Source organism: Rissa tridactyla, chromosome 1, assembly GCF_028500815.1.
Source record: "Rissa tridactyla isolate bRisTri1 chromosome 1, bRisTri1.patW.cur.20221130, whole genome shotgun sequence".
Classification (NCBI taxonomy): Eukaryota; Metazoa; Chordata; class Aves; order Charadriiformes; family Laridae; genus Rissa; species Rissa tridactyla.
The window spans coordinates 142,302,768-142,327,605 of NC_071466.1; the positions used below are offsets into that span (position 1 = coordinate 142,302,768).

Here is a 24,838-nt window from a genome sequence, read left to right on the forward strand (position 1 = left end):
ATTCCTACGTCTTGATCATTGTGAAAGTCTAGCACCATTTTTTTTAGATAAATCTGGGATGATGTTTCATGTCTCTGAATGGAGTACTTTGGAAAGACTGACATATAGCTTGTCTTTGTAAGCTGAAGTAATAGCCACTATAAAGTTGCCTTCATTGATTAATAATAGACTGCAGAAGAAAATAGTGGTTCAAACAATGGTTTTATCAAGCCTTGACTGACCTGAAGTCCTATAGTAATGAAATCTTCCTGGCTAGACAATAAAGGTTTGGTCTGAGAAACTGAATTCATGTTGTACTGAAAAGTGTCAGGCAGATATTGCTGTCAAATGTACCTCTCTCTACTGTAAAATAGGCTCTAACAGTGACAAAGACTTCAGAGTAACTGAAAGTGAAGATTGTCTAACATGCTTTCTTTTCAGCTTTGAAAAATATTTCCACTTAAGAGCATTAAGTTGTGGCCCAGAAAAGCTTTGCAGTAGCATTCTCTAGGTATCCGTAAAGCAATCTCTTCCCATAGATGTCGTTCAGATACGCTGCACACCATGAGATGAGTAATATCCGTCTTGATGGTCCAGCAATTCTAAATTCTGCAACATACCATCGTTTGGGATAGCAGTACTGACTTCTGGTGATTGCGTGGACAGAGAATATAAAAATTAGAGCTACCAGGGTTAAGCAGAAACTAATACCATTACCCGAGCCCTGTCTTGCCTAATCTCCATGAATTCCAAGAGATGGTGTGTACCAGCTAAGGAAAACTCTGTCAATATTGCTGTCAATATTGAGCTACTCTGTTCCTGAGAACAAAGGAAGACAATCTGCATTGTCTTTGGTCACAAGGAGGTCCACCTCAGGGATAAACATCTATGGAATAACTGGGGTAGCTTTGGGATTCACTTTGAAAACCATCTTAAATTAATCTCAGGCCGTACTATTGCTGAATGTAATAGAATTGACTTTTTCAACAGGGGGATGGTCTTAGATAACCTTACACTGATGATCAAAATACACCTGCAGAGATCATTCGTGGGAAACACAGGCTCTCTTGCTCAGATGGTCTGCCAAATGCTTGCCGCCCCTGCAGAGATGCATAGCCAGTGAATTTACTTGATTTACTGATGTTTAAGTTCTCAAGACATGTTAGCTTCCTAACACAAATGGTTTCATTCCCCTTGCTTGCTTAAGGCTGTTAGATAGTCCAGGCTTTGGCACAAAATGTTTCTTTTCCAAATCGAATGAAAGATTCACACAACAGCCATAACAGCTTTCAGTCCACAGACACCTATGTGAAGCCTGAAATTTGTTTTTGATCAAACTCCACGTATCAGGAAATGATGTGACTGGAGGATTAGTAGGCTCTAGTGCTCTTTTGTAGGTAAACATTGTTCTCTTCTTTCCACTACAGAAAGGGTAGGAAAGATTTCCAGACTCTTATCAGCAGACTGGTGCTGTTAATGTTCTGACTTCATTGACATCTAAAACTGTCTGAAGTATGACCAACCAAACTGTCACAAATATTCAAGCTGACAGATATCCCAAAGGACTGCTGTTTTCATTTCTGATGAACTTGGATCAGCTTGCAAGTCCCATCATCTGAAGTCTTTCGGATGGCTGAGAGAGAGGAAGGGTCCTTATGACTCTGAAAACCAAAACCCCAAGGTCTTGAAGGGGCTGTCTCTACAGTCTCTTTTCCCTAGAGAAGTGACAAGAGAACTCACGTAGAGATTGCTCATTCAGGTACCTGGTTCATCCAAGGAGTACGTACCATTTCTGATACTGCCTCCTTGTTCATTCAGAGTATCTCCTGTGGCTGTTTTTGCCATTATCTCAACTAGCAATACATGGCTCAGAGAACACCCTCTGACGGAAAAGGCAAAAGGAATCTCCCACGAGCAATCAACCCAAAGAGCTGATCTCCATGGACATAATTAGCAGGTGTGCAGCAACAAACACAAGATTTATTACACCAAAGAGAGTTTGATTCTCTAACCTATTAAGGAGGACATTCTAAGGGGACTTTAGAAAAATTCAGGCCTTCATCACTCACAGCAAGAAAATTTCTTCATCCTAGCATATGGAGTCAGAACTCCTCTTATTTCCTCCTTCTTTGGCTCCAAGCCTTACATTTCTTTTCTCTATGCAGTTGTAGATTCAACAGAAAGACCTTCACAAGTCTTCACCACCCCACTTGGCTATACCTTGATGGCATAGGCACTGTAAAAGTAAGAAACAGAGGTAAAGGTTCTCAGCACCTTGAAAGGGAGTAACAACCTTTCTTCTTCCTCCACCACCAGGCAATTTGGGAATGAGAGGCCATGGCTACCACACTCGATGCTGAGTTTAGTGTTGCTGGGCCACAGGAGGGACACCAGTCTGTCGATCTTGTGCTCTAGTCCTATTAAGACAGATACCAAGATGATCAACGCAGCATGTTCTGTTCGTAACAAAACTTTAGGTTACAAGCATCAGCTTTTATCCTCTTAACTTCACCCTCTTGAGCATCTCAGACATTAGGTATGACTTTTGCAGTGCCTCTGCTAGATCTAGACCCTGCGATTTCATCTAAGTCATACACACACACATTGAATACATCTTCTAGCATGGAAGCTGTAAGGGCTTAGACCTGGCCTGTACTTGAAACTGCTACAGTATTCCAAAAAGCTTTGAAAGAGCTTTCTACGGAATTTCCTCTTCTGAGTACAGTACAATCACGTGAACAAAAGCAACAGCTTTTAAATTTGCATATGCAAAACAGCTCTAAGAAATACCGCTCCTATAGGCATGAAAATCTAAATAATAAAAACAAGGTAGAGAAAAGTACAGTTTAAAACTCTCTATGAGTAACTTGAAAACAGATTTGTGGCCTATCCAGACTATATAATCTAACAATTTTTTATGGGGGCATCGTGGTTATTAAATATTGCTACTTACAAGAAAGTATGGCTTTAGCTTCTACTCATGTAAACATACATACATGCGCATAAACTCCATTTGAGTTTCAGGAAATCGTTACTATTACTCACTTGCAAATCTATGCACCTCAGTTTCTAAACAACCGAAGGACTGACTTAGTTTCAATCTTTGTTTAAGAACAATCTGTAGCGGTTTTACAAATGGAAACTGATAAAATGGATTTTAAAATAGTGCTACTTGTAATTTCATAGGTTTTTTTTTTAATCTAAACATGCAGAGCAACCAATGTTCAGATGAAATTTATAATTTCCGTGTAACATAGATTAGCAGATCATGCCAGACAGCAGTACGAATTTTCAAAAATATTAGTTTGAGGGTTATGAAATTATTATTACTCATTACCCTAGATGAATAAAAACAGGAGACTCTGAAAATTGTCGTTTCGCTTCTTCAGTCTAACTCCTTCCCCCTCAAAAAAGGTAGTATGCATATCACAGTCAGAAAAATTGGCAAGTCATAACAGTCCAACGTTCTGCTCAAAGCACAGCCAACTTTACATGTAGACTGGGTCACTGATTAGCACTGTTGCTGTTTCTTCCTCCATTTTGTTCTGATTAATATGCTATATTTGGTCACCAAAGATGACAGTTGAAATCTTTCTTGGGGTTACAAGGAAGCAGTAGCTTCTGAAGCTTGGTTTTGAAAAGAAAAAAAGAAAAAAAGGTCGGCAGTATTAACTACATGCCAGCAGAGGGAAACACAACCTCAAGAAAACTAACTCATACTATCGTAGATGTTTTTTACCCATCGCATCCTTGGAAACTGACTGATTTACCCAGGGATAAATTAGACCCATTGAGAAGTGGTACAATATATTGCCTTGTATCTTGTATTTACTATGTATGCCGACAGAAATAAAGAAAAGTGATCTCCGCTTCGAGTTGCATCTGTTAATATAGGACTCAGACATCTTGGGCTTGACTTTTTTCAAGGTTGTTAAGTGCGTACTACTACTCTCCATGAAGTTAATGGGTCCAAAGTGCATTTGGCAAAATATGATCCAAATCCAGCACAGTTAGATGTTGGAATTCACATCTTACTCCTTGGAAGATGTCATTCAAACACCAGCCACTGCAGCAGTAGGTGCCTGCAACAAAATCACTTCTGGAAAAAAGAAACAGAATGAACAGACACGATCAGCAAACTCTAAAAGCACTTCCCACGCACTGGTTCAATGCGTCTCTGTCCTGAACACTGATGACCCCACACCCTTTCTACGAAAAAGAGAAGTGCAGTATTAGGCCAGGTTTTATCAGAAGTTCAACGACTGGAATACTGCTGCCTTAAGGAGGTGCGTTCAGACAGCATGTATCTAGAACATCGGGAGGGCTTCCAAAACCAATGAAGAAGGCAGGAACTGTAGAAAAAGCTTCCAAGAGTGGGACTGCATATGAGCATGAATTTCACCTCTCTGAAAGCCCTTCACCACTCTGGGCTCGCAACATCCGCTTCCAAACCAGCCTGCTTCGCATGCTCGCAATGCTAGCTCCTAAGGGTTACATCTGTTAAAGAACACTTATGAAAACATGCAATTAGAAGATGCTGAACTCTCCAGGCAACCAAAGCAAACACACACTCACTATGACCTGCTTGCCAACTGTATACAAACAAAACAATGCACTTCAGTGTGCTCCGCTCCAAGGGACACCAAATGCAGTGATATTAAACACCCGTCATTTGAGCTACGGGAAAGAGATGGAAATTTAAGTAAAAGTTGATGGCTACGATGAGTAATTTTGCAAGACCTGTCTGCCTTAAGAATACATTCTTTCTTTCCCTCCTCCATGTTCAAAGTCAGCTACAGCCTCATCCTGTAAGTTTTGAGCACCTTCTCTTTTCTCTGCAGTCAGGAGGCACTGACGAAATTAAGCACTTTGAATCATTTCCCACAGAGCACCACAAACACATTCCCTTGACACACACTGTATACTCCATGCGGAAGAGCTCAGTGTCACTGTATGCGGAGACCTGATGTGACTTTGTGAGTTCTGGTCACCAAAAGCAGGCCTGCACAGTGTCCTTAACGTTAAATTCCAGGTGACTGTGTCCTCACTTTTGTTGCTGGCACCTTCAGCTGCATGCAGCTCACCAGGAGCTCCCTATGTGACAAAGAAAACTGTGGCAACTCAGCCCGGGAAGAAGGGTCACCACTACACTTCTTGTCAGTGTGCAGGCTAGGAAATACATTACCTGCTCAAGAACAGACGTCCACAGTTTCTACCTGCCAAGGAGGTATGACTCTTGGCAGTAATTCCATATATGAGGGTGAAAAACAGGATGCACGCGAAGCAGAGTAGCCAGCCAACATCCAAAATTCTGGTCGTTTTCCATCTTTCAATCCAATGGATCTTAAAGCAGAATGAGCAGCTGTCACTGCATCGCAGATGTGTTGTAACTACTAATTATTGACATGCTGTTTCCCCGTGTTCTTCCACCTTGTCATCTGCTTTGACTGTAGGCCTTCCAGACTAGGCTCATCTTTTTGTAGAGTCTAGAATAACACGCCTTCAACGCCACTTTCGTCTCAAGTAGTGACTAAACTTGCAAACATAGCTAACTCGGCCGGTGTAAAAACCAGCAGGAGCTCCGTAACAGTGATGACGTAAAACAGACTTGCACAAAGGGAAATTAACAACAACCCTTTAAAACTGAGGAGAAAAATATAATTCAGTGTTCCCCCCACAACCTTTTAGGCAAGGTGACAGATAAGCAGATTTTTGAAGTAAATGACCAGCCTTGTAAGAAGTGCCAGAGGACCTTAGCTCTGTTGCAAAAGAGGAACCTGCAACAGTTAAGAACTGCTGGCCTTTGAAATTAAAGCAAAAAAGCCACCTACCAAATCACTCTGCAAAACGGTATCTCAGTACAACAACGGGAGGAAGGCAGTTCAGAGAAGAAAGCATCTTTAGGAACCCCTCTTATCCCTCTGCTACTACGTCGTCCCTGTGCCAAGCAGAGTAACAAAGCTATACTGCTTTAACATCTCCCTTCCAAGCAAACTCACGTCATCTGACAGCCAATGAAATCAGAATCAGGGTGTTATAACAGAAAGTTACAAACACACCCCTAACAAAATCTGAAAACTTAAGATATTCAAAACACTCTTTCTTTCCTTCCCTCTGCTGGGCCTCTTCTCCCATTGCAGGGCTTGCTTATTCCAGAGTAAAGTCCCTTAACTGGGCTGCAATTTTTCATTTCCATTCCCTGCTCACAAATTCAGCTGTTTTCAAACTACGTGAGCTATTACTAAGACTGGGCTCAGACGAAGATCACCAATCCGAGCCATGAAAGGATTCAGGCTGCAGAGAACACTTTGAATGATTTTCGTGGAGTTTTTCCCTCAGAGTCTTACCTTGCACAGAAAGCTGTATGGGGTGATGTTATGGGGAAGACTAAGGAGATGTTCTTCCCTATAACGAAGCACTGGCCACAAGGCTGGTAAGAAGGGAGTAGAAAACTGTGGAAATTGCTCTGTTATTTCTCAAAAGGCCCAAACCATTTCATATTCTTACAGAAACAAGCACTGTCACCACTAAGCAGCTGAACACAGATGGATACCAGGGATGCTAGAAAGCAACATCCCATTCTTTTCTCTTGGAAACTCACTGCTATATTCTTTTGTATCTCTTCATTCTGGATCTTAAGGGCCGTAGGGAAGAAGAGTAACTCTATGGACAGCTCTGACAGTTGCTGTATGCTCTCTCTAGGAAGGAAAAGATGGGCAGAACTAGATAGTGGAGAACTTTTTCCTTCGTTAGAGATCTTCAGAAGCACTATCACAAAAAATATAAAAAAACCTTTTAATGAAAAAGCTGAATAAAAATATGGAGCAGTTGTAATTCCATCTCTGACAAAAACTCTTCCTGGTGTGTTTCACATGATTTTGAAGCCCAGTATTACTCATCTTCCTTCCATAAACCGGGATAGTGGATCCACAGCTGATCACGGCAAACATGCTGGAGACCAAGGAACTCGCCTGAAATCTCAGAACCAGGCATTTGCAAAGCAAGAAAGAGCACAGCAGCACTGACACAGTTATCACTGATCTCACCAACTGGCAGGGAGAAGTGCTGTTTATCCCAACCATTGAAGCATGCCAATGTCCAAGATAAAGCGCGCAAGCCAATAATCAGTGTAGGGCTTAGCTTATTAGCTTGTGTTTTGCTTACAAGCCTGTACACCAACAGCTAAATTGGGGGTGGCGGGAGTAGTACAGAGCAGCAACCTCTCTCCCATGGATTCCACCCTCGAGGCTTTTGAGGCAACTTCGTCATTGCATTGCACGCTCTCCCTTCTCAACACCACCACCTCAGCAGAGGAAGGCCTCCAAAGTAGCATGTCTGGAAAAACGCTGAAGTGATGACAGCACGGAATGAGAGAGTCACGGAGAAGACGATGCAATGTCTAGTTCCAAGCTGATACCTAGATTTTGCAGACCACCTAGAGGTAAACGTGCAGCAGCAAAGCAATTTGTTCAGACAGGGAAAGAGCAGGTTGGACAAGCGACCAAGGTGATAAGGCACAAAATAAGGAAAGTGACCAAGAAAAATACAAAAGACAGTGGTCAAAATGCAGCTGTCTGCTTATGTCATGCACAACTGGGAACGCAGGCCAGCCAAGTTACAGAGGTTTTCCAGATCTTATACTGAACAAAATTACAACCTCTGTCCCAGTTTGGCCTCAACACAAATATACTCCACCCCAAGATCTCATTATACTAAGCAAACCACATTTTAAAGTACTCCATTTCTGTAGTCAGCACAAAAGCACAAGTCTAATTAAGAGAAAACGCAGAAAAGGAACTGTTTATATCAAGTTTCCCCAAGCATCACAGCACAAGTCAGTATTATCACTACAGATCTATTATTACCATTTTCACTGTACTGTACAAATATTAATATCAAACTATTTAACTATTGAATATTCATATTCAAAGGAACAAAGGAAAGACGAAGAAAAGTAAAACTTAACAAGTTACTAACGTGCTCTCGACCATAACTCCTGGGAGTTTTTAAGTGAGGTACATGAAGAGATGGACTGCAAGGAGACCAATCCCTCTAAACAAAGATAGCTAAATGAGTACAACAGCCAGGGACCTACTGATCTTCTTGGTATTGCAATTTGCTCACTCTCATTCACCGAGACATTACAGTGAAACCAGACATCCCTATTTTCATTAACTTATTTTAATTTCTATTTAACGTCTAATGCCTTTCGGGCTGTGAAATACCAAAACAAAACACGTAGTAACAAAACTTGTCTTTCTCCCCCTAAAAAAGGAAGAGACGCTTTTAGGGTAAGTCAGTCACACAAACGTCAAAGAATAGTTATCTATAATAGACACTGAGTAAGAAATGCTCTTAAGCTACTACTATGTGTGTGCCTGGGACAAGGACAAGAACAAAGAGGGCCAGTGGTTAAAAGCAGGAACAACAGCAGGTCTTTTCCTATGACAAGCAGGCAGGAGCATCAGGAGCATTTGGAAGAAAAAAAAAAAAAAGGAAAAGACATTCTGGACTACAAAGGCAGGAGAAGCAAAAGCAAATCTGTGAACTTTAGGCAGTAGAACAGGGAGAACATTGCTGAACACTCACAAAGAAAATAAAAGAGAACTGAAGTACAGATACGGGCCTGGAACTAGCTTAGCAAGATAGGATATATGAAACTAAAAAGGAATTTAGAAGGTTCTCAGCTGTTCTACTTTTATAACATTAAATATTAAGGAAAATTATAGAAAAGCACTTATGGAAGCATTACTATATGCATCAGCATACTCTAAACCACAAGAGAGAAAATGGCCACGAGTCTGCAAAGGCCGCCATTTTACTTGCTTACAGAGGTATCCGAGTGCTACCAGAGGTGTGATTTGACACACAAATTTGAAAAACCACCAACCACAAACTGCAGCTATTGGAGGAAGGGCACAGCTGCAGACAAGAGTACCAGTCACACTCCTAGCTTCCACCGACATGTAAATAACTATAACAAGCATACAGAAAACAGGAATGAAAATATCCATACCACCACGTGGAATCTCCTTCAGTAGCAGCCCTCACTCTTCGACACGTTTCAGAAAACAAGTTTCTTTATTTTGTTTGTTATATTAGAGAATGGAGAACTTATTATCCTAGAAGACATGCCTCAGTGCGAGGAATTCCATTCCAGATCAGTATTGCTTACAGCATTAGCGGTGATGTCTCAGCTTGACCTTGCCAAATAGCATTGAATATCTCTCTCCCTCTTTGACTGGAGTACCTCTCTAGAAACATCTGAACATTAAACTCTTTGCTTTTCTCATTGCTACAATACATTGGTGGTTTAGTTACCATGTATATGTCAGTCACGTTAAGTGCTTATAAAAATAAAACACTTGCCTCGCTCTTTCTAAACTCTTGGCCTAAAGAGCACCTTGAAACAAATTCTTTCATTTATCTTCAAATCTAAGGGCACTTTTTGCATAAAGTGGATTATACTGATTTTACCCAAACTGTGGTAGCTTTCAGCCTGGTGTGATGCAATCTAACTTAAAAAATATCCAAGGGGATACTACCCTTTGATTTCCTTATGCTCCCTCTTGCAATTACCAATTAGCTAAAGGTTTTAAATTTGGCTGCATTTTCCACTTAAATTTCACCAATTCTTTGTTTCAAAATTTAATTTGGTCAAGCTTTATAATGCATTATCACATCCCTCTGAAAGATGTAGCCAGGATTTCAAGGACAGAAGGAAAAGATTACAAGGAAACTAAACGTTATACCTTGTCAAGAATAAGAGGTGTTTACTGATAATGTACCAACTCAGTATCTTGCTTCCCTTTTTTGCTTCACTTTAATAATACAAATTTCAAGTAGGCACACTATAGAAATAGCATCAGTATATGTCTAACTCTTTACAGTGTTTCACTAACAACAAACCAAAAGAGATATGTGCAATATTTATAATCTATGGTCTTAAAGATTAGCTCTCTTCAGAAACAATACATAGTAAGAATTTACATGACCATGACTACAACAAGCCCTGCCACTGTGGCCTCAAAATCCAAAGGCACATTATCTAATCATTCAAAGACTCTCTGATAGGTTAACAGGGCTGCAGTTCTGTTTCTCTCTAGCAGCTACCGAAGCTATCAGTATAATATGATCAGTATAGTATAATTTTCCTTTTAAAACTCAAGAGACTTGTATTCTCAGTGACTTAGGTGAACTCGTAACATGACTGGAAACACCAAAGGCCTGATACTGAGATTTCCAAGGCATTCAGGAAAATTATTCACGTTGATATAAAGCATTTTAGAAGTTTTAGGAATGCAATTACAGGAGGAAAAAAAAAAAGACACTTCAAGAAAGGGGAGATGGTGCAGAAGTTACCAAAAAGAACCTCACACTCTCATGAATTACAATTCACAACTCTTTTTATTCAGTTTTCCATGTTAGTAGGACAGCATTCATTACGACTGTTAACCACAAGTGTGGACATCACCCCATTCCACATTGCTGCTGGTCCATCCTTTCTTCCCTTCATTGTGAAGGGGGCATTATCAAGAGATAAGTGTCCCCATAAGACAGAAGAGAAGACCTCCTGCTGGTGTAGAAAAACCTAGAGAAACAAACCATTGAAAAAGTTAGTCTTTTCCCCCAAAATATCAGAAATTCAAGCAGACATCATTAAAAAGATCGCTGTAACTAGCATCTATCTGGTTTCCTTCATAGTTGCATTGCAGATGCACCAAGGACTGAGCCATGGGTACCAAACTCCTCTTTTGACCTTGGAAAAGGCCTTTCCAGGTCAAGGAGGGAGATGCAGTGAAGGCTGTGTTCTAAAGGTAAAATCTAATTCCTGTTACCTTTCCTGTGGGTAGAGGAGCTCAATCTCCGCAACTGCTGATCCAGCATCTTTCACAAGCATTACATTCCTGTGGAAATATTTCACGTGGAGGAAAAATTGTGTAAAAGTTTAGCAAAGTCAAACTTCAGCCTCTTTCTGCCTAGTTCTCTCACTGATAAAGCTTCAGAATTTGCCATCCGGTAAACAAGCCTTTCCATTCTGCACGGACAAGTATTCCTACATCACATTACATTTGCGCTACTCCTCCTATACACTGTTCTAAAGATGGGTGGGGGCGTAACCGTAACATTTGTGTTGTTTCTGTTGGCCTCGTGTTTGTTAGATGGATGGTAAAATATACACACAAGCATACCAAGTTTCCTCCTGAAACTCACAGAATACTGTACAAGTTTCAGGTTTAATACACAATACCACTGAACAGACAGAATCCAGGGAATAAAAAATACTAGCAGACAGAGCTTTGCATAGTCGTAGTGAGGAAGAGAAACTGCATACGCACCCTTGGTCAAACCACACTTCTTGTAAACACCAGATATGCAATATTTAGAGTTGCACAAACAGTCAATGTGACATTCCCATTCCTCATCATGGTATAAGTGACACAGTCATCTTAACTCCTGGCCTCCCACTACATTGATAAAACAGAGTTGAAAGGATACCTGTGTATATACAGCTACTGCTTAGTCTTCTCTCCCTGCTTCATGGCACCTTCCTGTTTAGTCCATGTAACACTGTACAGTTTTCACCTCTCCAGTTCCTTTCTCCCCAAAATGTACCTATTTTACGACACAGATAAACTAAGCATTGAGAAAGCTCAGCAGTATCACTGGTTCCACCATAAACAGGAAATCTGCACAGAAAAAACGCGTGACTGGCCAAAGAGGTAGCAACAAGTGGATTACTGGCTAATTTTTCCGCCTACAGGTTTTTCATCCGTTTCTAACAACAAATGCTGTTTTGTACAAGAGAGATTGTCCCAATAAATTCTGGAAATTAACATATATGCCTGAAAATTTATGAATGTGATAAATTAGTTTTTTCTGATTACAATACTTCATTGAAAAAAAATCCAATGATCTCTAATAAAACTTCATTTCTTTTCCATTCCTGTATTAAAATACCTCCATTATACTGCAATTTGTCTAAGACAAAAATTGAGTCCTGATTTGGAAAACTGTATATAACATATTACATTAAACCACATTACTTGGGAAAATGCAAAGCATTACATAAGGGAAACTTAAAAATTCATTGTTGATCAAAAGCAACTGCACTTTCTAGCGACAGCTATACAGGATACTATTGACAAAGACTTCTGCTAGAACTGCATATATTGCAATAAAAATATACAGCCCAGTAAAATCTATGTTACATTTAAAGTCTCTGTCCTCATCTGGTCAAGGCCAAGATGAGCACAGCTGACCATTCTCAGTTCAAGAGCATTCCCACTGTTCCGACTGACCTCAGCTCTACGCACCAGAAACATTTCAGCAGCCACTGCTTTTTTAATAAGATACGTATACAGAAGGACACCAGAGAGTTCTGAAAGCAAAAAGAAATGGCAACAAAAGATGCAATTCAACGTACGCAACACTTTCAAAGTCCTTTCTCGATGTTTCTTTGTCTCCTTTTATTAAAAGATAGACAAAAAAGCCTTCTCCCCAGAAACATCAATGAGTACTCAACTGACACCAGACTTCAGATATAACTAGTTGTGTAGTTCCTATACATTTTGACTGCTTTCCCTTAACCATTCTGCTTCCTAGAGAAACGGACAACAGCACGACATATTTAACTCCACAAACACATTTCCTTCCTTCCAAACAAAACAAACAAACAAACAAACAAATCTATTACACTAAGACAGAGTTCTACATGCAGTTACATATAGCAAATTACCTCCAAATAAAAAAGTAGATTTAGCAGACAGACAGAAATTCACATAAATCTTTTATAAGCCCTTCCCCCACACGCACTTGGCAGAGCTTAATATGCTGACATATTACTATGCAGACTCTGTATATTCTAGTAACACTTGTACTCTTTCTAAATGGAACAAAAAGGGGATGCAGAAATACCCTGAAAATGCCTTGCCTAAGTACAATGTAAATGTTAACTTTTCAATCAGCCTAATCCATAATCCGCTTTTCAGTCAGCGTGGGGAACCTATCCATTCCTCCTTTCACATACATACCACCCCTTGCCTGCCCCTGGAAGTCTATGAAAAGAATGGAAAATATTCTGCCTTCTTCAAATCTCTACCGTATCAAAGCGGCAGAGAACACGACACTTTGCTATGTCACATCTAGTAGAAAAAAAGTAATAATACCCTTTTGTATTGACAGCCACATGTGAAAACACGGAAGATCTGGGAGACTACTCTAAATCCCTGCTTATTTCACATGCAAAAAAAAAAAAATATATTCCCTGAACAGTTGACTAAGTCACCCAGAATGGTCCCCTTACTCATTAAAAAGGCTTACATACATTTCTTTGCCTCTATCCCTTACTACGCTGAGAAGCAAAAAGTTACAGGCATATCTGGGAAATAAGCCCATGTTCACGGCCAGACAGCCACCCTTCTCCCCAAGTATTACTGTCATCTAAAATCAGTGCAGTAACATTTTTAATCACATGGCCATCCATTCTAGTAGGCAAGTGCTACAGCTAGTTTCCATATCAACAGCTCTGTATCAACTTTCAGCTCTCTCCTTTGATATCCAGTCCCCAAAGGCTAGCATGCCTAGTGTATATTATGTACTGAAAGTCTGGTAAGATTCCTCCTTACAAGAAAAAGGTGAGAATGCTCAGGAGTAGCAAAAGGCAAAAGCTGTTTTACTGCCTCATCTCCATCTCTGCTGACAGACTGTCATATGCTTCAGACTCCTTTGCCTCTACGACCAGATTTTACTTTCCTTCTCTCACGTCTCCAGTCTGTCTCGATTTTAAAAACCTTCTCTGTGAGCTTCATCTCACACACAGACTTTACTCATCACTGTATTTCACAAGATTCTTTTCAAATCTCCACTAAGATATTTTTCACTTTGCACATTTGGTCTCCTTTCACTTCGCAGTAACTCAGTTCTGGGATTTCCAGCCTGTGGTTCCACATAATATTTTTAAAGACTCTATGAAAAGTGAGAAGCTACTGAGATAAGCACATCAGTTGTCCACAGTCCTAAGTGGTACCTCATGTGCACTGGAGACTATTTAGTTGCCTGAATATGGAAACCTCAGATCCAGCTTCGTTTCCATATATAAGCGTTGTTCCCAATTTTAGCGTGACTACCCCAGATAATAACAGGAAAAAGAATTTGGAATTCATCAAGTAATACTTAGCTGTAAGTGAACTAGAAACATTTATCAAAGTACAAAAGCTACTGTTGTATTCTGCATATTGGCAGATATTCTGACCACAATTTTTTTTTCCTCCCAATCCACTTGGACACATTCCTCCACATTTTCAACTGATCCAGATTCAAACTTCCCCTGTGCCAGACCATTCATCAGTGCTTCCATAATCTGCTCTTCTCTCCTCTTTTACTTTCTTTTCAGAAAGAGAAGTCATCCTACTAGAGGTCAGCATTTTAATCTCTAGTAGGAGACTTACTTAAAAGGGAGGTATTGTTATGACAGAACACACTAATGACGTGTGCAAGAATAATTCTTTATGATGTCTAGATCAGTGCTCTCCAAAATGGAGTGCACATTCCCCAGGGGGGTACACAAGGCAATCCATAAGGCTGCATTTTTTGCACCATTAATAAATACAATGAAATCAATGTTTAAAATACTGTTCATTTCACCTTTATCCCACCCTTTTTTATCTGGGTTTGTGTATGTTTTATAATGTACATAGTAGGAGATGTATACAACTTACAAATAAACATACTGGGGTGCATGCTCAAAATGTTTTTTACTGATAGGGATGTGCAATCAAAAATTTTTAGAGACCACTGGTCTAGATAACTTAAGAGGTGGTTGAAACTACTAGCTGTCAGCCATTAAGTCAGAAACATTATAGACTTTGCGTTCCTCACTTTCAAAAAAGAATTTTAACTGTTGGTGCTTTGAACACTTTTTCTATCTTGAGATACATGTCTCCATAAAGATGAACACTGTCCTTCAGTATCATGGTGTTTCTAAGGCATGTATCATTTAATCTATATGGTGCTCTATAAATACCATTACACACTAATTAGTATCTATGTAAGAGTCACAGCAGAGAATAATGTATCTGGGTTTTGGCTCTTCCTGTTTTAGAGCTTCTACTTAATATTTCCAAGTTTGGGAGTGATAGCATTTGGGTGCCTGAGAACATTCTGCACTTTCACTTTCCTCCTGTATCAATATCTTATCTCCCCCTTACATAAAAATCTTTTAACATTATGTAGAAACAAATCTTTCTTCAGTGTTATATAAAGAGATCTGAGCATCTCAATTAATAAGAAGTCCTTAAATTCTTTTCATTATATTGTAATGGGCTAATGACTGATAAGAACCTAAAAAGTAATTTATGTTCTGTACTTACCAGTTTGGATTTAGTGATATGACTAGTTATACTAACCAAAAAAAAAAAAAAAAGCCAGGATTCAGAAACACAGGGGAAAGTTTCAAAGAGGCTTTTTATATATAGGAAACTTCATGCCAGAATTTTGAAAAATTCATCTAGATTAATTTGAATTAAGTGTGCACCATTGCACCCTACTGGACAAAATCAGAATGGGTCAAGGATACGATTCAGACCTGATGCCAAATCTATTTACTTGATACAGGTGAATCCCTGCTGTTGTCCCTAAATCTCAAGTGACCATCACATTCCAGCAAAAATTCTGATTTCTTAAAGTGTCATTACAGCATGAAACTGGTTGCTTATTATACGCATTTGTAAACTATGCCTCTTGCATAAAATAATGCATGTTGGTAATACTAGGATAGAAGTTCTTCACACTCAAAGGTGGACGAGGCTTTAAATTCAACAGACCAACATTTGATATGAAATGTTATTACATATATATATACACACATGTAATTTCGGTTATCACCAAGTAGCATTGTGATAAACTGCTCAAGAACATTTTAAAAAAAGACCTATATGTACAAGTACATAAGAGGATCATCCCAAAAGTAGCATTAAATAGCAAATAGTCAAAAAAAGAAGTAGCAAAAAAAGCAGAGTAGCTCTCAGACCATGAAGCTGACCACTGGCTGACAGTAAGGATGCTTTTAACCTTCATAAAATAAAATTCTGTAGGTACAGACTGCAGAATCTTCCTCATTTATTCCTTGATTTGTAAAACAGGTTAAAAGAAACATGTCACCAATGGCATAACTATGGCTGATCTTCCTGCAGGGCAGAGAGATGGATGGACTAGATAAATTCCTTTGTACCTTATTTTCCAGTACTCTTAAGATGTGGCAACTTGGTGAGGTCTAATTTTTTAAGGCATATATTGTGCCTTATAAAGGCATTGGGGAAACCAGAATGTTGAATCAAAGGTGAGAATTAGGATGTCAGGTAACGAAACACCAAATCGGATAGATCAACATGTCTACTGTACTACAGCTAGTCTTTTGATGGTTAGAATTCTGTAAATTAGACTCACCATTCAAAGGGACAGTTCAGGGACTCTGCCTCTCTCCTCCATCCCCCTTACTTCAGTTAATATTTTGCAATCCATTTCTCCCAGTACTGTAGGTTTCCCAGGTCACAGTCACATGAGTTTCTTCTGCTACTGCTGCCACCTACCAGTTTTATTACTCTGTTGCAGCAGAAGGGCATATAGAAGAAGTTCTTGTTCAGCATGCACATAATCATCCCCTTTGTCTAAGATGTCATGGTTTATTCAAGTTCTATAACACTTCCCCGTACACTAGGCAAAGCACTGGGCACAACCAAGATCAATACAAGGCTTTGAAAGCCATTCCATAAACAGGAAGGAGCATGATCTGTAAAACCACCTTTCAAGCAACATTAAATATTAAGACATTAACTTCTGCAGAACGCAGTAAATTTTTATCAACTTTCCCCACCAAAGACCATTTGCAGACACTGCAAAGAACTAGTACTGTCCTCCTTTCAAGAAAAATCTTCACATAATGTATATAACATCAGGTCAGAGATGCAAAACTGTCAGTCGACATGAATTTGTTCAACAAATTTGAGGAAAAGAAGTTGCTTTTTTTACATATTACAAACCTACGATCTCTCTCCCAAAAAGACACCCAACCACATGCCTGAAAGTGTTACACCCGTGTCCTACAGCAGCTGATGCACAAAAATATACACAAATAAAGGAATAGGCCTGCCCAGTGCTGAGACGCAAGAGGTGGGTGTGTCTGAAAGGAAAAAGCATTGGAAACATAAGTATAACAGGTCTGTAAAATTATCTTGCAAGTAAAATTAAAGACACAATTTATACACTCAATTATACCAGTGAAATTGGATATCACTCCACTGACTTTCACAGCACGATTCCAGGTTTATCTCAGTGTAACTGAGAGCAAAACTTTACTCTAAAATTATTACCTCCCACCTTAATTTGAAGTTGCAATTTATGGTATTGCTGATAAATTTCCTGTGTTCAGGAAAATATAAATTAAGAAGACGAAGAGTAGACTATTTTATGATGATACAGAAGAGTTATTAATGTACACAAAAAAAAACCCTGAAACAAGTGCTAATTCTTTACAGATGTCATGGGAAATAAAACACTGCATCAGGAAGCCTGTCTGAAGGCTTATATTCGTTCTTACACTTTGAATGGTATTCAAATCGTCTGGTATTTACCTCTGTGAGTAAAATACATATTCTCCTTAGACAAAGTTAAAAAAAAAATATTACGTTCCCAGCACTTTTAAGTGGTTTGAGATTAAGGGAGGGAGTTACCAAAGAACGATAAAGTGTACAAGTACTTAGGTACAGCACTAAGGGCAACATAACCTGCGTCACACCATCCTTGACAAAGAGGTATTATCAGCCACACAGTCTTGTTCTGTAGCACACATATTCTCCCATCTGTCCTCTTTACAGGATCCTGCTCTATTGAATTTTAATAATTTAATTTAACATTCTTTGTACTAGTTTTTCATACCAATCAACTCCTAATTGATGCAGTTACATTTTATGTTCACTTAGCAAATGGAAAGTATCAAATCTTTCAAAAACCTAAGCTAAAACAGTACACTTGAAGGCAAACTACCTTGAAGCAATAAAGAGGAGGGTGGAGTTAACACATTACAAAACTATCCCTCATGTACTTACACGAGGGGACTCACTTTTGTCTCACCTGAGTAAAGCAAAGGACAATGACAGTTTTCTTAGAGGTCAACATGTATAAGGAGGGGAAATGAAGAAAAGTAGGATTTTCTCTAAATATCACTGTTAAAGAAAGCATTCAAGAAGTTTCACCAAAATGAACTGATGGGAAGAAAAGGAAGGCAGAAAAGTTAGCAAATTTACGAAGGTTACAGTAAGAGCAGAAAAGAGTCAATTTACCTGACAACAGGTGGGTTTGGATGTCACCAAACTGCTGCGTTTACCATTTTACCCGCTTGCATTACTGGGGGGAAAAGTTTAGGAAGGAACATTCTCAAGGACTTTTCATAAGTTCTCACTCTCGCCATCGGAAAAGGGAGAAGGGAAGGTTTTCACTGCATTGTTTGACTTTTTTGGCTCCTGAAAAGTTTTGCAAAGAACAGTAACAAAGTGTGAACTGTTAGAACACATTTCTGTTAAAAAAGGGAAAATAAGTCACACAAAATAGAGCAACAACAAATCCCACCCAAAATCCGCACGTCTAGTTTGTGTCATTGGTTTAAACAAATAAACAAAACAAAAACTTTTCAACTCAAATTGGAAAGATGAGAGGCTTGGAGACTTCCAACAGCAGGCCAAGATCGACCACCAGAACGCTCCAAAAGTCACCCTCAAAGATTAAAAAAGACTTAAAGAAATAAAACAAAGGAAAAGGCAGCAAACATCTGGTTATAAACCTTGCAATGTTCAGTTTAAAACAATTCCTGGAACAGTGAAAAAATTAAAAATGAAAAGACAGTAGCAACAGAAGTTACCTGTCAGAGCACCTACTATTCCATAGAGAGAACAGGAGTGGGTCGTGTGTCTCACACCAGCCATAAAGCCCATAAACCTTCTCAAAAAGAGTGAGCCATGAGAAAGATACTGTACATGTGATTTGTTTTCAAAGTCCCTTAAGGTCCCTCACGTATTTAACTGATAGATTTTTGCAATAAGGGGGAGAAAAGATTTAGCAAACGTCACTGGTTTCTTTTGTTGGATTTTGAAGTCCATTACAACATCTGTAGAAGTATCTCCTTTGCGTCGGACATACACAGATGTTCCAGAGGTTATTTCCTGAGTATCACACATGAAAGATAGCACACGAAGTAGGAGAAAACTCTCCAAGAGTGACCATCATCTCAGAACAAAAACGTTAAGAGTCCACATGTGCATCAATCATTGACACTGTGTTACCAATGAAGTGTTGTAACATTCCAAGAAAAGATTTTATAAAACACATTAAAGCATTAAATACAAGGCTTAAGATACAATCTGTACATTGGCATAGCAAGACATCAATTATAAATGCAGTAAATTGAACAGAAGAAAATCTCCAGTGTTACAAAGAACAAAATTTCATCAGATGTAGTTTAAGAAACTTATTCTTGCCAACAAGAGTTTCTACCTGGCTCTTTCAAACATTAGAATATACAAAAACAGTTGTAACACCATCAGCTGTTATTAATACTATGTGTAATCCAGCACTACGTTGACCATTTTTTCAGCACATGCTTCCAAAACTACATACAGAGGTAGTGTTAGTGCAACTGTATAAAAGTTTAGCATGTATTTTTCAACATGTGGAACTGAAGGAAATACAGTGTACAAAGCTCATGTCTGTAAAGTTCACCTTCAATGGGAGATGCTGCCTCGTCACCACAGGCTAGATTTGTTGATGTTTTTCTCCTTTAAGTAAAAACAAGACACCCCCCTCACACCCCCAGCCCATTCTACACATTTCAGTATTTCAGGAGCAATGGATAAGCAGGGAGTAAATACACAAGACAAGTGTGCCCATTTGTACCAATGAACCCTCAAGCAAGGTTTTCATATGTAGCATCAATACCCAATGTCCAAACAAACATACATCCTGTCTGCCTCCCTGACCACTATTGCATAGAATTATCTCCAAGCTAGCAATGGAAGCATCAACCACATAGGAGCATCTTATCCCAAGGGAGTCAAACCATAAATCTCTGAATCCACTCTTTGTCTTTCAAAAAATCTCACGTTTACTTCAAAGATTTTACTACTGTGAGGTGTAACCTGGACATTCTGGAACGGTGATGGAAATGTAAAGTTCCTGTGAGCCATAGCCTTTCCCTGCAAAATACTATGGAGACTCAAAAAACACTCCAGAATGTTCAGTTACCAGTTCTTTCCTTTAAAAGAAGTTTCCTGTGATAGAAATACAGAGGTCCTACTGTATCAACTAGCAAATGTTTACTCCCTGCTGTTATTCCACATGTGCTCAATGTGTGCCACAGTTGAGAAGGGAAGGACTGACCCTATCAACCTCTCAAGGAGTGCAGTCACCTAAGAAAAAAGGAAAAGAAAAAAAACCAAACCAAAACAAAACACCACAAACACACACCACCCAAATTCCCCTTACATAAACAAGCAGGGGGAGATGAGTCTCTGGAAGAGACTGGAAAATTAGGTTTCTTTCATGTTCTGTGTTTCTGCAACTCTTCATGGAAGTTAAAGACCTTTATATTCTTCACGTTTAACCTCTGCACTTGAAGGCTCAGGAAGAAAAGACTTGAAAATACCTTTACTGCTGAAGCTCCTTTTGTGGCTGGACCAGGTGGCCCATTCTCCTGCTTAACACCAACAGTCAACCTTTCACTTGATTTTAATAATAATATTTAATTCTACAAAAAAAAAGCCATTTTATTACATTCCTTTTAAAATAAAAAAAAAAAACAAACTGTACAAAGAAGCATGATCAAACCTCCATAAAGCAGGTTAATACTGTTCTGTTTATTGCCTCTTGAAGACTCTCTGCATAATGTCCGTGAGTTGTGTTTAAGGTCCAAGTGAAGATAAAACAGCAGAGCAGCAGAGAGGTGAGGAGGGGCCACAGAGGTGGGCAGTGCAGAGCCTCAGAGGGTACATGGGACATGCTCCATTAAAGTATCCAGAAAACAGCAGCATCGCACACACACAACCCCCCTCCAAACAAACCCTATTTTCAGAAGATTATTTTTCAATTGTAAACGTTTTACTTTTTGTTTTTTTAAAAAAGAGGCTTATCTTTTTATATATATCTCTCTCTATAGTTCCAGGGCTTTATGAACCCAGAGAATGAGAAAGGAATGAAAGGGAGGGAGGAGAAACAAGAGGAAAAGGAGGGAGAAGATAAGGACTGAAAAATGGACTCAGTATCTGTTTTGGTTATCTGTTTTCCAAAAGAGCTCAAGGCTAATGAGAAAATGCACAGCCGGAAGGACTAAGGAAAATCAGACAGCCCGGAAAAAAATTAGAAGCTAAACAGCCAAAACCCAAAAAGAAATAAAGCAAAGCAAATGCACACACACAAACACACACAAGTGTGTGCGCTCATACCACACACACATAAGGGTCCAAGATCAATCTGTTAATTGTTTGTGGACCTAGGTTATTTTTATTTTTAATTCTGGCCGAGCTCTCTTTGTTGTTTTTTTTTTCTTGGTTTTTTTTTTTTTTTTAATAATTTTTCTTTTTTAAATCTGCTGCATGTTTTCCAAAGCTAAGAATTGAGTATTTCTCCCTTCTTTGGATTTCTGCCAACATCAGCTTTTATGTTCACTGGGGAAAAAGTAAGCCTGGTAAGTATTGTATGAACTGCAGCTTTATTCTAAAGTACCTCTAGATGTCTAATCACTTTTAACCAACTTTTTCCTCCTCCACACCTTACCACGTTTCCCCCCTCAAAAAAACAAAAAATAAAAACAAACAAAAAAAAACCCCATGCCAATGTACAGGCTTTAACTCAGTGTTTTCTTAACAAATAGTCTGCAGTGTTTTCACTTTGGCCACTGTTAAAGATGCAGGCATAGAGAAGGGAGTGTTGGACTAGCATGTATTAAAAAAAAAAAGGAACATTAACATTGCAGATCTCTCTCAAAAAGACTAAAACACTAACAAATACAAGTCGATGCACGTTTGCTTTAAACTAGTGTAATTCTTTTTCACATTGGATTAAACATTATTTTGTATACCAAACATTACAGTGCTGTTTATCTCCTCCAATCACGCAAAAAATAGTTAAAACGTGCCATTTCTGCCACAAATAGAATGACCAATTCCCCTACATACCTTCCAAAATCAAGATTTGAAATGAGAAAAGCGCAAGTACTAAAATCCTCCTTCAAAAGTTTCATAAAGAAATACAGACACAAAGCTGTCAATTAATACCAAGATGGCACAAATTACAGATTTGTACAGAAAGCTCACGTTAAGTCAACTGACACTTCTCTCAGCCTCATCATTTGAAAGGCTATATCCTGCAAGGTCAGAAAGTGACGACTTTTTTAAAAGATCCTGAACTTACTCCCATCTACAAGAGTAGTAAGGTGCCCAGAAACTTTGAAATACCTGGTATTTAACACCTTCAACTCAAACTCAGAATTTGAGGCACTCGGCAATTTACAGGATCAAGCCTTACAGAGGAAGAAGAGACTTAACTGGTGCAGTAATTCACCGAAGTTTCTAGTGAGCTGCCAGACAGCTTTCTGAAAATCTTCAAGCATGAATCATGCTCCAGTGCTTTCCTGTGAACACACATGAACTGCAACACACCTGGGGACCTAAGCAGCATCCAAATAAAATTCCCACTTAGGTTGTGAACGGAGCATCTTCATTAGAAAACTGATGCTGAAGAATGAACACAATTTTATGTTCTGCAAAAAAGTAGGGGCAGCAACTACAGCACACATGCCTTTTACTCTTGCTCTCTTGATCGACACCCCCACCCCTTTCCTCACTCCTCTGAGTTTCTCTGATAAACAGCATTGCAAGTTGGTTTAAAAAAAATTTACAAGAGAGAGTTCTGTTGGTCATCTATTTACATGTGGCATCACTCCACAAGAAGTTTGATCTCATTGGCTAATAGCTGGTTCATGTTGAATAGAGCCCCCGGGAGCTTGGTGAGCAACTCTCTCTCCGTGGTCTCAGGGTCGCTGTCGACAGAGCTGGAGCTAGCACTCATATTGTCGACAGTGGCACTAGCTGGAGGGCCCAGCTCTGGCTCGCTAGTCTCGCTTGCCGTGGACACCACAGAGAGCAAGGACATGCGCCGCGTCAAGCGACCGGGGGTAAGGAGAGAAGCGGCATAGTCCGCTATGATACCAGCTACATCTAGATTACAAGCCTTGTCAAAGGCAATGAAACCTACATTTGCATTGGCCTCGCAGACATAGAATGAACCGTCGTCCTTCATCAGCAGGTCAATGCCGCACACGTCCATCCCCAGGATGTTTGACACTTGGACTGCCAACTGCTTGCCTTGTTCACTCAGCGAGCACATCATACCTACACCACCTGGAAAAAAAAGGAAAAAAAGCTTGCTGTCTGTAGTCTGGTCACAGCTGACTGACATCCTTCTCAAATGATTGGTGCTTTTTGGCTGGGAAGCTCCAAAGCGAGCCTGCAAGGATACTGCTGATGACTCAGATAGCAACCTCCTTTCCACGGTGACTACTAATGAACTTGAAGCCACAGCAGGATTTCTAAAGATTCTGACCTGCCAAAGGCAGGTCAAGATTATGACTTGTTTAAAAAACAGTAAGTAGTGACTTTTTAGTCAAGAAAGGTGTCATAGATTTTTATGACCTTGGGATAGAAAAAAGATGACCTAACAAACCATCCTTGTTTCTTTTAAGGTAGAGGCTTTTCATACATATTTTTAAGCCATCACAAGAAATCCTTCAGCAAAATTTAACCAAATGTTCCTGATAAGACTACAGCTCTAACAGATATAATTGAGGGGGAAGAGGTTTAAGACATTATAATCTACTCATGTCCCTCTCAGCTTGCTATCATAGGTTACTGTCTCTAAAGCAAGAATTAGGGAACATTTGCATCTGAATCTCAGCTGGTCCAGTTCACAGTCCATCATCTAAGTATTAACCGACTCAGACTTCATCTATCACATTTAAGTTTTTAAAAAAAAACCATAAAACAAACAATAAAAAACAAAAAAGCATTTAGCAGAAAAATCTTTCAGGCTTTACGTCCTCAGCATCGAGTAGTAACTAAAACCTCTCAAGCATTTTGGGCATTTTGACTAGCCAAAACTGTACTACACATGAACACATTTTATCCCATCCCTGCTCAGTTTCAGTACAGTTTCAGCCAGGCACCCTCAACCCTCCTTCTACCCTCACAAACCCCCTTGTCCTACACCCAAAGTTATGCAGAAACTCAGTTCTGAGTATGCTACAATCAATGTAGTAACTCTCCTCTTCCTCCCAGACATGGTCTTTGGGGGAAATGCCTTCAGGGAGGAGTCTGAAAGACTTAAGGCAGCACAGCAGCTGCACAATGCAATCCAACTGTTTATTGCCTTCAATAGTTTCCTCCCTTAACACTTTCTCTCACCCTCTTGCCAACTGTCTGTCTCCTCCACCTCTCTCAGTCTTGTCTTCTGTCTTCCTTCTTTTTTATTCCTCTTAACAGGATGAAATGAATAATAACACGGCATTAGCATGACACTGCCATATCAGTTACTCCATTTGTGCTCCTAGACCTTTCCCCTCCTTTTCATCCATGCTATCCATCTAATACTTTCGGCAGAGATTATCTCTCCTTCTGTTTGCTCAACATATCTCTCACTTAATCCTCACTCCCACGTCTCCTCTGTAAACCTCCAACAGTAAGCACAATTAATGCAAAATAAAATCTGCAGCTTATTTCAGTTGGGTTTGTGATTTTTCAGCTGGATTAAAAATTCTGAT

The 24,838-nt window shown here is 39.4% G+C and overlaps 1 protein-coding gene across 12 annotated transcripts in view; it reads right to left on the reverse strand.

Annotated features, from left to right (window-relative positions):
- Positions 1–10,402: 10,402 nt before the first annotated feature.
- The window catches only part of RIMKLB (ribosomal modification protein rimK like family member B), a 58,017-nt gene continuing 43,581 nt past the window's right edge, over positions 10,403–24,838 (reverse strand). For 6 of the 12 annotated variants that reach the window (XM_054186289.1, XM_054186336.1, XM_054186274.1 and 3 more), the window contains one exon: positions 10,403–23,423. In XM_054186289.1, coding sequence (XP_054042264.1) covers positions 22,960–23,423 — 464 coding nt within the window. In that variant the 3' untranslated portion in view covers positions 10,403–22,959. The remainder of the gene's footprint in view (positions 23,424–24,838) is intronic. The other 6 variants (XR_008463884.1, XR_008463878.1, XR_008463886.1 and 3 more) reach the window with 6 other exon arrangements.